This window comes from Cygnus olor, chromosome 5 (assembly GCF_009769625.2).
Source record: "Cygnus olor isolate bCygOlo1 chromosome 5, bCygOlo1.pri.v2, whole genome shotgun sequence".
Taxonomy (NCBI): Eukaryota; Metazoa; Chordata; class Aves; order Anseriformes; family Anatidae; genus Cygnus; species Cygnus olor.
In genome coordinates, this window is record NC_049173.1 from 57,225,269 (window position 1) to 57,240,476 (window position 15,208).

A 15,208-nucleotide genomic window follows, 5' to 3' on the forward strand; every position below is an offset into this window, starting at 1 on the left:
CAGGTGCTACTCACAGCCCAACCACAAATCCTCATCCACGTGGTACTGTGTGCTCCCTGTCTGATGCCTGGCTTTGGCAGTGACAACAGAAACTCTTATGCAAAACTACGTGTGCTTTTCCCTTGTGCAACATGCTCTGAATCAACTTGCTTTTTCATCTTCCTAATCCAGCAGCGTGGTGACTTGGATAGCATCACTGGCAGCCACAGCAGGCAGAAGGTACAGACAGGGCCTGGTTTGGGTTTGCCCATGTTTTGCTACATAACCAGCTGTGTCAGGGACAAAAATGGAAAAACATCCAGAGTAAAGGCTTAAGTTTGGGTCTACACTGACAGAAGCCCCAAGAACAGGCAGCTGCAAGGGATGACCCAGAAAGAAGCAAAAAACATTAATAAAGCACTATTCTTCCTAAGTGGAAGAGATGAAAGGCAAGCAATGATAGCCCACAAGATGGAAAAAGAAAAAAAGAAAACAAAACCAAATAATTATAAAAAAAACAAAACACAAAGAGAACTGTAACAAATTGAGTCTGCGTAGGGCTGAGAGTGACTGGCATTCAGTCTTCTGCAGGTCAACACAGAGCTGAAACCTGGTGACTTCACTGCAAACGTGGAAGAAAACACCTTGCATAACTAGCTTGAGATGACTGGCGTACCAGTTGTGTTATGTATGCTGCTGTCTGGGGAGACAAAACACATATGCACTCCATTAACGCTGATGCTTATTATGATACAAACCAGCACAGCACGGGTTGGGAGTTATATTAAGCACGCACTGCATTTCTGAAGCCATGATCAGACATGCTCTTGAAAATCTAGCCGGATCAGTTTAAGAAGTCATTGCCTGCAGCCATTCATCCTGGCCCTCTCAGCAGGCGCAGGATGGCCCAGGTGACTGCTCCACATTTGTCCCTGTGCACGGTCACCATGGCTCCAGTAATCACGAGGGGGCTTCTGGGCTCTCTCCTCTTTCACCATGTACAAGAGCAGATGAAGAGCAGCCAGCCCAGCTCACTGGACCATACTGGGAAGGCAGAAAGGGCCAAGAGAAGGGGAGGTGTTTCTGCACATTGCTCCACCTGCAGTCAGCTGGAAACATCTTGTTTCAGCCTAGCTTACAGCACTGTGCATACCTGTGAGGATACATTTTATTGCATCTAAATCAACCTTGAACAATTAAGATGTTAAAATGTTGGGTTTACCAAAGTGGTCAGCATTAGCCTAACTATTTTCTCTCCGAAATGTAAAATATATGGTAAATTCAAAGAAAGAAGAAAAGCTTGATCACACCATCTTAAGAAATCTCCACATAATATCCATAAGGCATTAATGCCCTTTGTCTACTTCTGTGAAAGAGGGTCTTGCTGTTGTGCTGTACGTGGTTTGAATATTCCCAGTTATTCAGAAAAAACATGTCAGCAGCTGAATTTCCATATAATAACAAGTCAAGAAATGCACAAAATTAAGCAACAAATACACTGATATAAGCAGGAATTTACAAAAACCGCAGCCAAAAGGCTCTTTCCTAAGACGAGGGAGGTGCCATTAGCTCTAAAGCTATATATCAAAGAGCTAATTCCTATGGTTCATATATTGGCATCCCCTTATCAGTTGCCCCATGGTCTGACAGGTGTGTACACCATTCTGTTTGAATGCTTTCAGTGTGCTTCAAGACTGGAACATTTCAGAGAAATTAAATGTCTGGTGATAATTAAAAAAAGGGGGGGGGAGGGGTAGCAGGTAGAGAAAAAAAGCCTGGGGCTCTGCTGCAGAAAAAAAAAATAGAAATTACCTGTCTTTCTTCTCCCTCCTGAATTTACACACCTCCCTGAAGATCAAAAGAATTATTTTCCAGTGGAATAAATATATCCGAGTCTTCTCTTCAACTGATTTTTCTATTATTACTTTTGTAAGAGAAGCAACACACCCTGAGAGGCAGGCAGCACTTAGTCCCTGTGACTACCTGTCTTCCGCCTATGCTTGTACTTTCATTGTGCTCCTTACTAAATTCCACTTATCCAAGAAGATTTGGGCAAAAACACACAAAACAACCACACAAGCAAACAGACAACAACAACAAAACCCACAGAAATCCCAGGCCTGGGTCTGTCCCTCCGGCCGCTCACCGGCAGACGGGTGGCAGAAGGATGGATGCACAGGGCCAGGGAGCCAGGCAGGTCACCGAGGTGCTCCCCTGGTCAGAACCTTGGCCCTGCTCTTAGCCCCATTCAGAACCCACGTAACTCCGCATCGGGGTCATACCCCGATGGCTCTCCACAGCCCTTCAATCTCTAATTTTCATCTTCTGCCCCAAGCAGTAAAACTGAGGGGGGAGAGGCAAAACAGCCACCATTCCCATGGAGCGGGAGAGCGGGTGGAAGACAGAAAGGGGATTTTTCTTGCTCTCTGTGGCTTCTTGGCATCATCTAACCAAGAGCAATGTCTGAACCGAGCTGGAAGTAATTACTGATGCCAAATCATAAAGCCCAAGTTAAGCAGGCAGACGGGACAGCATGCTGTGATGGGTTGCATCCCTTCAATTCCCCAGTTACATAGCAGCTGCCTGCTTTGCGAGTCTGAAAAGCAGTGTGTTGGCCCTAGCTTTCCCCAAAGGCCATCGCACATCTCAACAAAATAGCTGAAAACCGAAGGTTTGCATAGCGCTCTTGTTGAGCTGCATTTACAGCTTTAAAGGGAAAACCTGTGATTTACAAGTGTAACAGGAGCAAGTATAACATTAAAAAGAACCCAACTGGGTATTACTAGGGTTACAGAAAAAAATAATTTATTGGAGCTCAATTTCTGTTATTAGTTATCAGACGTCAAGATTTATTTTTAAGTAATTCAGCCATTTTTGTCTCATTCACAGTTTGTGTTCCTTCATTCCTCGTAGTGTAAACCTGATATGCCACAGTTATTCCTACTTCCCCAACCCCACACACCCCTCGGTAAAATTTAAGCTTATCTACATTACTTCCACTGTGGAAATCACAGCTGTGATGCTTCTGTATAACACAGCATGCACACAACAGTGTACTTCATGAAACAACTGAAAAGCAAAACTAGAATATTTGACAGCTTCCATAAAATAGTGCAATTCAGCACCACACCTTTTCTTTCTGATGGAATGAGAGTATTCACTAGCACTAATAGCTAACGAAGTACAGGAACTCTTCTTTGCTGTTTAGACTGACCTTTAATGAAGTCTGTCCTTTTCCATTGGTTTTAAGGATGTTCTACGGTCTTGACATTAGAGCTTGCAGCATATACTTACACTCCTTCATCTTTCAAAAGCTACTCCAGTTCCAGCTGCCCTATAAGCACTGACTTGTGAGAGGCCTTCAAATTTTAGTCTCTAAATTCAGAGTTTACCTTCTGAGCTGCCATCTTCATTGGTATTTCCTATCGGGTTCTCTCCTCATACAAACTCCAACAAGTGCACAAGAAGAAAGAGCAGGAGCACAACAAAAGCCTATACATTCAACAGCTCTCACGCGAGTTTTTAATGTATTGTTAGAACAGGTAAAGAACAAAGCAAATGAAAGATCTACAAACAATTAACTTCACATAAAGGAAACCGTAAAACTAATAAGAACTCCTACCTTCATTCAAATGAATAAGAGTTCCAAAGTCTAACTAACACCTAAGTGTGTGTGTGTACATGAATTATATAAGCACAAGTAACATTACCATTCTGAGTCCAGTATATCTTAAATTTTCTTAAAACTCTGTACTGAAAGCCTCAGACCAGGCCTCCCAGGAACATGTTGGTGTGTGCAGAGCACAGACAATTTTGGGGCAGATACTTGGGAGGCACAATGGCATGCCATCCAGCTTTTTGAATACACTACAGCAGAAGACGACACCTCATGCATGCAGTTTTAGCAATACTCGTTACAAATGTACTTGCACTGCATCTCGTAACCCTGCCATGCCTTTTATCGATATTTGCCAGGGAAGAGGAGACTGTCAGATTTATTTCTGGCTTCCGTCACAGCCTCGCCGGTCGCCACGCTAGCTCTCACCTGCAACCACACGCAGCAGTCCAGGTTTCAGTGATGGAGAAACTGTAACAGCCTTGTACTAATAGCAAGAGTTGAACATTGATGTTAATAAAAGGAAAATCACTCCCGACTCTTGTGTAAAACCACTTCTGCTCAATGACAATCGTTAAAGAACTTTGCTCTTTAAAGTGCTCCTTCAAAAACCACAAAGAAATCACTCAAATAACACTGGAGTTGACTTTTAGGTTTTGAAGTTGAGTACTGATAAGACTAATACATCGGAAACTCCGCTACAATGTAAGGCAGTAAACCTGCCGTTAACAGAGGTTAACAGAGGTACTTTAACATACTTAGTTCATTTGCTCACTGTATCAAACAGTTGCTCTCTGCACCTTGCGTATTGTGAACATCAGTACAAGGATTTGCTTTATTTGAAGACAAATTTACGGCAGCTCTCAGAAACAAATGATACATGCCAAAGGTATTTCAATCACCAGTATTGATCTGACAACACGTATATTTCTCCCACTGAAATGCTTCAAATGGTACTAATCAGAGATTACACCGAGTTTGCTGCCAATTGCCCATAGAAGATTCAGCTGATCTTTACCTATATGCTGTGTAAAGGAAAAGAAAAACAACCGATAAGCAGAAGAGTGATAATTTCCACCACTCCAGGTAAGTTTCCGATGCGTTCTGTTTCTAAATCATTTATTGATTGTTATTTAAACATTAGCAGTGCCTTAAACAAGCCTAGACATTGAAAAAATAAGATACAAAATGCCCAGAGAATCCTGAGGTTCACATGAAATACCCATGTCTCACGTACAAGAAAATCAGAGGAGCTCCCAAAGGTGCACATAGCACAGAAAAATGTTTTTTATTATTATTATTTTGTCCTACAGCAAGTATGCAAAGTTTCCAAAGCAGTATATTTTAACTTCTGCATATTTAAAGATTTTTCAGCACAACCAAACATGCTGAGGAGAGCTCTTGAAGGGAAAAGCACATTCAGAACATTTAAATTTGTTTTTAACCTGCAAAAACAATGTAAAGTGTGCGCAGATTTCTCCCTTTCCCATTCTGACGCTGAGAGCTTAACTCTTCAGCTGACAACAGACACACTTGAAGACTGGTTCCTTTTATCGTTTTAGTAACAGCAAAGAAGGAAAATGAAAAACCTCTAGAGAAAACCCATTCAAAGTCAATTCATTCAAAAAAAAAAAAAAATCTACAACTGTTGAAGGAGCGTGCATCATCCGAGACAGGATGGTTGCTAACTTCATCTAGTTATTGCTGTTAATCAACATCTTCTACAGTCTCCCACTGAAGATTATCCTTACAGATACCCCTGGTCCTTCAAAATTTGGTAATCCACAAACACAAAATTATCAACAGAAGCTCTAAGACTTTTTTTTTTTTTTTAAAGGAACAAGCTGAAACTTGCATTTTAATTTTTTTTTAATATAAAGCAGAGTTTGTGTGGTCCTCTCCAAATTCAGGGATCTTCCCTTGTGACACCTGTCAACGTGCTTCAGTTTGTATGTGTTACATTACTAAAATTTTTGTCATCATTGCGAACTACCACTTGAAGCTGTGTGTTTTAATTACGGTACTAGCAGAATGTTTCTAGAAGTGATTTGTGGGTTTTGTTGTTGTTTGTTGTATATACAGGAAGATAAGGGATCCTTCCAAGAACAGCCAGACAGACACAGATGGACTGGATGTTAGAGATGCGAGGTTAGAGCAGGTATGTGCTACAGCACATCTAAAATGTGGCCGAAATACGCCTCCATCCCCTGTTCCCACCCTTTTACTGTACACCTTTGCCCTGCAAAGCAAGGTGCCGCTCTCGTTTCCTTCCGTCCCGCAGCAGGACCCCAGCCTTCAGCTCTCAGCTCCTCCCTGGTGGGGCCACGCTGCTCGGAGCTGGCTGGGTACCACGGATGCTCACGGCTGGCCCGGCGCATGCGGACACATACCTGCAGCTCGGGTGAACGCCCACACACGGAGCAAGGCAGGAGCTACCACAGCCGAGTGCGGCACTGGCTCTGTCCCAACACCACCGTTTGGGAATCTGGAACAACACCGAGGCTGCGGTGCTTTGAACTGGTACTGGAGAACGCTCGAACATTCCCTGCGCGCGGGCGTGTGTGCACATGTGCAGGGCCAACAGCTCCGCGCTTCCCTGGCTGCAATTACAAGACGTGGTCTCTGACGGGTCGGTGGCCATTGACCAGCTTTCAGAAATGACTCACGGGTTTGATGGCAAATGCCCGACAACAGCAGCAGCAATCCGTTTTCTGAGTTCAGATGGAATACAGTTCTCTTTTCCAAAGCACCTGATTTTTTTTTAATATATTTTTTAATGCAGTAGTTTCAGTATTCATCATGCTCTGGTTTGTACTAGAAAATTCTGTGTTATGACAAAGAATTCAATTTATCTGGGTTTCTGGGGGTGAGTTAGAGGAATCGTGGAAATTGCTGTAGCTTAAAGAACCATTTCTGGGTTAAATCCCAGAATAAACAGTATTACCAAAAAAAAGTTATTGCAGTCAAATACACACCTTACACTAAAACACTGAAACAAGTGACCCTCTGAAGTTATTTCCCAGTCCTTTCAGTATCTGCACACACCTTCACAGTGGCACACCACCTTGCTGCCCCTCTCCGTGTGACCCTTGGACTGCCGGAAAACCTCACCAACACCATTCCCAGACTTAAACAATGTAAGATGCCACTTCATTACCCTGTAGTAACAAAAATACACTGTCAGTGCTTGGCAGTATTGCTTCCGTGTGTAGCTCCTTACTCATCAGCTTTCTCTGCTCCCAAAAGCTGCAGGCAGAAGCAGCTGGCGGCTCCCATCCCAGCAGCACAGTCCCACGGTCCCAGTTTCTGCCCACAGGTATCGCTGCATCGCGCAATGTGAGAGCATATCTTGCCAGATAAGTTATTCTGAGGTGCTAAAAAGTGAGTTTCCACTCACCAGAACTCTTCCTTTTGGTAAAATTTCACTTTCATAAATAATAACTCTTTTCTAACTCTCTTTAGGAGGCCAGAGCTGGGAAAATATCCAATATAAACAGAAAATAAAGAGCTGTCATTTAGTATTCTGAACCACACTGGCTACTCTCCAGCTATAGTATAAACACTAGGAATCATGAAGCTCCTGTAACCATCTCATTTATTTCAACCCAGGTATGTTTACTGGGCTCATTAATGCACACAATGTGGCAACTGCCTTCCTACGCAGCCGGGACTTGGAGCACATTAAGACTGAAACGAGACAGGGTTCTATGGGAGCTGCAAACCAAGCTCAGATTATCAATATAGTATAAAGTTTTATGAACAAGCAAATTGTGTCTTCACCAAGAAAAAAAATCCCCCTAAAGCCACCTTTAGAGCAAACTGGGCAACTGCCAAAAGACATTCAGTTAAGCGATGTTTAAACTTGCAGTTTTTGGATTGAGATTATATATAAATAGGTAGAAGCATATATTCTGCAACAAGTTATTTGTTCTAGAAGGTCAGAGCAGCTCAGGAGCTTTAAATCCATTTTTGACACATTCTTTCGAAAATTTTTTGTTTGCCTTTTTTTTTTTTTTTTTTTTACTAAATAAAGCAGCATGCTGGCATTCAGGTTTCCATGCTCACACAAAATTCAGAGGACCAGTCCAATATTCTTTTGCCAGAAGGTGCTGTCTATATTAGCAGGGGATCTTCCTAACTATTTTGCAATTTTTACAAGTGATACAAGAAATTGGAAGTTTTCCTGAAATGTGAAAATGACAGAAATGCATTCTGGTGAAGTATACTGATCACACAGGAAAAATGCTTCACATTTCTCACTACGCTTTTCTAAAAAGAGAAGAAAACTCTTTGACTTTCTGACACTGATATTCAGTGACTTCCAGACTGGATTTGTCCACTGTATTTCTCACAGTAATTCTTGAAAACACAATCTGGTTTTCCTCAGAAAAAGAAAAACAAACATCTAGCTACTTATTAATCCAATTTCCTCCTTTTGGACCTTCCTAAAATTGATGGTTTATCATTTGTCTACGAACACCGAAGCTCCCAGAACAGCAAACATCACCACGCTTGGAATTGTGGCTTTATGTTTCAGTATCAATGACACTGTATCACACGATTATATCATTTATATTATTTGGTATTGCATAATCAGTGTGTTTTTTTTTAAACCTAAAATATCCGCTTTTTTGAACAACTTGTTTCTAATCATATCCAAGTATATTAATTTCAAAAGAGAGAGAGAAATTATGGCTTTATCATTTTCCCCTTAACTTTGACCTTTTTCTCCTGCCCATAAAATTACCAAACCAACAATTGGAGATTAAATATTTTGAACTTCAAATACAGAACAAACGTTACTGTAAATAAGCAGAGACAAAAGCATATTCATCGAAAATGAAATGGATTATTTTTAGACAACAAGTATTTACTGAAGCAGTTTCTTCTTTGGCACCTCAGAAGTGCTGGAAGCAAGGAGGGAGGCATTTCGGTTCTTCTTTAGAAATCTTACTACAGGGTTATTCATATCATGTCATCTGGAGGGGTTATATAACGATGCACAACCTCTGCACCAAGCAGACTGCAGTCCTGAGATGAGCAGCAGCAGCCCCCCATGGCATGCACTACACATTGTCCCACTCCTGCTCCGCCGTGGGATAACCTGCAGCCAGTCTCACAGTGCCCCGTGCAGCTTGTTGGGGTTTCTCGAGATGGAAAAGGCGGGAATACAGGAGCAACCATGAGAATGTAGTGGCCAAGATCCAAGCTCAGGGAATGCAGAAAGCACCTTTGCAAGAGTTGCACAACTACTCCGTAATCTGATGCAACACAAAGAAACAGGATCTTAGCCAGAAACCTGAGTTTTGGCACAGAAGGAATAGATAATCTGCCCTCTCTCTGTAGGTAAGCAGAAAGGAGGAAAAATTTTGAAACCCTTCCCCCCCTCCGCCTCCTCATCAGTGATAAGTATCTACCACCTAGAGAGCTGTAGCTAACTATTAAGGTCTGATTAAGATGCTTTATAAAACATAATAAGCCATGAGATAGCATAAGCACATACGAAATACCTTATGAGCAACTAGCAATAATGGCTGAGGCGTTCGTAACTGTCTATGTGATTTCAACACCTTCCAGTAAAACCAATACTATGCATGTCTCAAGCAATGCTCCTTCCCAGAAACCCCTTTTCCTCCTCCAGATACAAAAGACTCGGGCATGATTCATTTTTGCACAATGTTTTAAAATTGCTTAAACACCTTAGGACATGCATAAGAATGATAAATACTTAACTCCACCACCTCTACATTTATACAGCAATCATGTACCTGGGTTTGGGTTTTGAAAGAGTTTGGGTCTGGAACACCCCAAGGACAATGAATACAATACCTTGTGAACTTGGAAAACTTTGCCTCAACTGAAACAGCAATATCAGAAAGTCCGGGTACATTATTACACAAACGATTATACCTCAGAAATTTACAGAATGAAGCAAACTTGTACGAAGTGACCGAAAGTGGAACTTGGAGAACAATGCAAGAAGAAAAGCCAAGTAAGAAAACTTACAAGGACTGTAAACCACTTAATCCTCTGATGGCCTCATTAGGTACAGTCTTCAGCTGATTGTTCTGTAGGGTTCTGTAAAAATTTCCAGTGTGTTAGTGTAGTAGACTTTGACAATCATCTTTATACAAACAGCAGAGCGGACAGAAGAGCCCACGGTTCACTTCTAATGCACATAAGAGCACGTGCGATTATCAAGACAACATACCAAAAGACGATGAAACAAGAAAATGGTCTATTTGAGCTGCATTTGCAACTCATTAATGGTATTAACTTGCAGAGAACAAGGTTCTGACATAATACACTGAAATTCCTGAGAACTCACTGAAGAGGCCAAACAGTTTAATGCTAGTACAAATTTGCTAAAACGAATGACATTTTATTATTTTCTTGTGAAATCTTCCTATACGTGCTACAAAATACACAAACCTCTAATTTTTCTTAAAGCCGCATCAATACACAATGTGTTAGCGATCTAATTTACAAAGTTTATTCACAACAAAGCACCTCTGGGCACAACATTAAAAAGATACAGAACAAAACTAGAGCCAAGCGGAATTAAGTTATGCTGTATTTTTAGAATTTCTTTTATGGGACACCATAGCATGGCATGATGAGTATTTTCATATAAAGAGAATTTAAATAATTAAGATTCTCAAACATTATAAAATATTATTAGGTTTTGGTTCATATTAGGGTAACTGTAATTGGACATGTAAGGTTACCTGTTAATTAATATCTAAACATCAATTTTTTCAGGAACTGCGAGAATTTCAGGCTTCTCCAGAGTTGAGTATCCCAACAGAGATACCTTCAAGGGCCTTCATATTGTGCATTCAATTCACAAAACATCTTTGCAGATCAGCAGTTTCCTAATCTGCATCCTGCTTATGCTGTGTGTTTATGCTTCTTTCTTTAAAACCTCAAAGTCCTTTGTCATTAGGTAATTTAAATACCTGTTTAATTAACTATCTATTACCCTACCAGCAATTGGAAATATTTACATCTGCATAAATGCAACAATTTCTGGGAAGAGGCTTTTAAAACCCCAAAGAGCAAAAAGCTGTTTTTATCCTTAGCTATGGAAAAGTAGTTGAACTTTTTTTTCTAACAGTAAGTCATTTCCACCTAAAGCAGCACGAAACTCTCAGAATGACTTCTATCTCCGGTAGGTTATGGTGCAAAGTTCAACCGGTATCATAAATCTCTGTAAGCACTAGCACTACCTGATGCAATAAGATGTGGGGGTGGAGAACAACAAAAAAGCTTTATATGCCCTTTTCAGGATTTTTCCTTCTTAGGATTCCTCTGCTACAAGCTATACGTCTGGAAAAAAAAAACTCAGTGTTCTAACTGGATGCAGTAATTTCTGTTTAGGCTTTATATAAAATGTAGGAGCTCTGTAAATTTGGGGGGGGGGGGGACACAATACTGTTTTAGCAGAGAAAGGCAGGAAAAAAAATCTCAAGGCAGCCCATCAGTAAATAGGCTGACTATGCAATAAGAAAGCATACATCTAGCTACGAAGCTCTAAAACCCGATTACTTACAGAACTTTGAGTTCTTTCAACCCAGACAAGGCCTTCGGATGGATAAAAGAAAGGTCATTGCCAGCCAGTCGCCTGGAAAAAAATTGTAATAATAATTTCAGTCATAAAATACAGTACTTCTACAATCATCTAACAAGACAAATCACCAACACAAGAAATCTTACAAGCAACGAGGTATTTTGCATCCACTTATGCTATATTTATGATCTTCCAAGTTTGTATCAGTTACTTCAGTCATTACACGCTTTTCACAACCGGGATACACTCAGCCTCACAGATATACTTGTGAACACATGCTAGGAAAAAAAAAAAAAAAAAAGCACTACAGAACAATAAGGAATCTCCTTATGGTACTAGGTTTGAGAAAAGTTCATTTCCCGCTATCAGTGCAATTCCTCAGGCTTTCAGCGTTGCTTCAGTGAAACACATGCTCTGATATACATGTGGTTTTAATCTATGCAGCAGTTTCTAAAGAAACTGCAGTGAAGTAAAAATAGCTAGATGCTAAGGAGAGGGAGGGAAAAGCTTGTACTGGAGTCTCAAACGTGAACGGTACTCGCAAGCAGGCTGTACATTTACAGCGTTGACAGCTGGCAGAAAGCCTGCCAACATCACCAAGACAATTGTCTTGGTCATCTTTCACTTTGTTGTCAGCTCTTTGGATATTTTTTTCAGAAAGAAAACTGTTTTGGGAAGCGAGAAAGAAGGAAGGGAACAGCATCCTCAGCAGTAATCCCACTGCCTCCAACCGAGGCTGCTTTCAGCCTTGGACTGCTAGATGCTAACACAACCCAACTGGGAAAACAACTGTGAGACCAGCAGCAATACATACAGGAGGCACCGCAGAAGACAAAGCAGAAACACCAGCCCCAACAGCTGCTTTCCAGCAGCTCCTCCCATCCCCCTCTCCTTTTTTCGACGACCTTTTTGCCCGCATCCCGACCAGCAGACCCTGTGTGGTCCAACCTTTGCTGAGCTGCGGATAGCTGTGACACGAGGTGTATGTTTTAGGGGTAAGGACAACAACGCAGAACACCTGGTGATCCATAGCTGCCAAAAGACGCCATCATTTCAGGCCAAGTCTTTGCTTTCAGACTTGGTTTCATATCCAAGCTAAGCAAAATCAATGTTGGAAGAGGTCGTGTAATGAAATTATCTGGTGGAAGTACCACGTACAACACAGCGTTCATAAGTGGGAAGCAGTATATGTGCTTCAGAGAACATCACAACACACCACTGCTACCGGGAGCTGAAGTGAGACAGCCACACTAGGAGAAAATATTATTTCTAACAGGAAAATAAGGAAATAAAGTGGCATCATCTAAAGTATCAGCTTAACAAAACAACACAATTACATTTTATCTTGCTCTCTACCTCTAACTACATAGCAGCGATCACCCAGAGCATTTGATTCCAATAGCAGTCTGCTCATAGCAGAATTAATGGCTTAATCGAATGCTGCCTAATAGAGAGCATAACAGTTATGTTTATTAAATCCATTCATCAAAGGCAGACGATTTCATTTGTGAGCAAAGGGAGAAGAGGATTGCTCACAGTGAACAGGATGGTAGCTGCAGATCCTACTTGCTTTTAGAGAACTTGCTTTTAGTTTCCTTCATTCCCATGCACACCCCAGTCGCCATAGCTTCGGCTCCAACATCATCTCAAGCATGCTTAAAGTTCATCACCTGCTGTTTACAAATCATCATAATAATAATAAAAAAATAGAGAGCTGACTGCTGTGAAAAGCTCGTGTGGCTTGTATATAACTGGGTGGCCTTGAACCAGAAGAAAAGGAGAAACAACATACACTTATTCTTGAAATCCCCCATCTGCAAAGAACCTCAGGACTTGGGAGTTGTGATATGATTTTTCAAATACTTTGAATTTTTAACAGGAATGAAAAATTCCAAATGGCAACTAAATATCTGCCTCCCCAAATTCATTTTGTTGCCAGTAGCTGCCCCAAATCATTTTTTTTACACCTTAAAGGGGGGGGTGGGGAGAGAAGTTCTCCAGTATTTCATGGCTTTCGTTTTAACATTTTCCTAAGAAGGTCATTGTAAACTGAAAGAAATAGATTAAACATGCTGGGTCTCTACACCAGTAATTTTGGCAGTGATCTGCAGAACACGTTTGTTTTAAAAAGCATTCAAAACATCAAAATAGAAATCCTTAAATCAAGAGAAATTTAACTGAGACTTCAGCACTGAATTATTTTGGCACTGAAACAATAGTGGATGCTGATTACCTAACGCGTGCTTCAGAGCGCAGCAGTCCTGATGAATGTTTGTCAAGCAGCTCTGGTTCCAGCTCTGCTGAGGTTTCCAGTTAAATGGGCTGGTGTGTGACATATCAGGCATCTGCTGTAATTTCTTCCTCCCAGAGAGACTCAGCATTATGATTTGTTTTAGAAAGCTAAACTAAAGCCAGTTGAACAACCTTCCCCCAGCCTCACCGAGTGTCCCTAGCACAATTTACAGAGCACTGGAAACAAAATACAACTTAGCCAAAGCAAGGCTTGCGTGACTTCAAATAGCAAGACTCAGCCTACCTCAAGGCAACTCCTGTTTATTCAGCCTTTTGCAACCAACCAGCAGAAAAAAACTGCAATCCAATACATTTCCGTTTCTCCTCCGTCTGGCAGCCTTCCATGAAACAGGATACAACTAGCCAAGTGTGCAAAGGCTTTACTAATCAGTTTGCCAAATATACATTTATCATTCGTGTCCTAGCCTTGGGGAGCATAGCTACTCATTAGGAGGTTGGAGCTGCAGCTCTCCAGTAGGCAAGGACGAATGTGTTGGACGCCGCTCTCAGCACGCTTACTTCCCTCTGCTGCAGCACGCAGCAGCTGGGCGGATGGAGGGATTTCTCTTTGCATAATCAGCTTCATTTTAAAGAGAGAAAAGAGCAAATAATGGCACACAACGTAGCGCATATACAGCACATGCATTGAAATGTCACTGAAATAGTGCAGTTGGGTTTTCCACATACCTCCTTACAGCATGTCTGAAAAATAGACACATTCAGAGTTTAAAGTATAATTTTTATATATATACACACACACACAAAAATAACGCACCTCCGTTTCTCTCTCACAAACACACGGGGTAAGTGGGTTGAGGAAAATCCCAGCATTACCAAGGCTCAGAACCCCAGCAGAACAGAAGCAAGCTTAACCTCTTCCCAGCAGCCTGCCTGGTCTGCTCGGGCCCAGTCCTGGAAACTTCCTCACCACGGTGGGACAACTCCAAGCTGCTCCGAAGTGACACCTGAAGGCAGCCCTACATCTACGCTGTCAGGAACTGAGAACCCATCCTTTTCTTCCTTTTGAATGGAAACAGACTAAGAGAGCTAGGCTGAAAGTCAGTCCATAGTTAGGCTGGCCAAGTCACATCAACATTCAAGAGAGATCTTTCTCCAAAAGGCCTAGGACTATAAAATAGATCCGTCTACAGAGACAAACAGTAAAAATGTAATTTAATAGACTACTGTTGGGATAAAATTTTTGCAATTTTGGACACATCCAAAAGGACAAAACTGATTTCAGTGTATTAGCATAATAAAGTAAGTAGGACATACGGAGGACAAAATACTGCTATCCTGTCGTTTCTGGTAGGAGACCGATACACTCTAATCATTATTTTAAGTGGCACAGTAAATGATCTCCAGATGTAGACAACACCTCGTTGTTATTACAGAAATCGGGATACAATCTGGCTGGGGAATAATCTTCCATGGTATCTAATTCCCAGAGTACACAGCAAGCATCACTTCTTGCAGTGAAACTGTTCTGAAGGCAGCAAAGACTGCTGTCTTTTGGGAAATTAAGAGTTCTGCAATGATGAGTCTGGCAACCCTGCTGCATGGTAACCGAGCCAAGTTAATCACTCATGTCACTCCAAAATCAGGGAGGATGTCCCACGGATGCATCTTTGGCCATAACAATTAAAACCATCACTCTCATCTTGACAGGATGCAACACAAACATCTTGGAAACCTCTCTGCTTGTCTTTCATCCCAGATGGTGGTGAACCCGAGTTACTTGAGCAAAGAAT

The 15,208-nt window shown here is 41.5% G+C and overlaps 1 protein-coding gene across 2 annotated transcripts in view; it reads right to left on the minus strand.

Moving 5' to 3' along the window:
• LGR4 (leucine rich repeat containing G protein-coupled receptor 4) overlaps nt 1-15,208 on the minus strand; it is a 74,812-nt gene that overhangs the window by 17,772 nt on the left and 41,832 nt on the right. For both annotated transcript variants that reach the window (XM_040557392.1, XM_040557391.1), the window contains exons 3-4: nt 11,148-11,219; nt 9,602-9,673 (exon numbers count right to left, since the gene is read on the minus strand). In XM_040557392.1, coding sequence (XP_040413326.1) covers nt 9,602-9,673; nt 11,148-11,219 — 144 coding nt within the window. The remainder of the gene's footprint in view (nt 1-9,601; nt 9,674-11,147; nt 11,220-15,208) is intronic.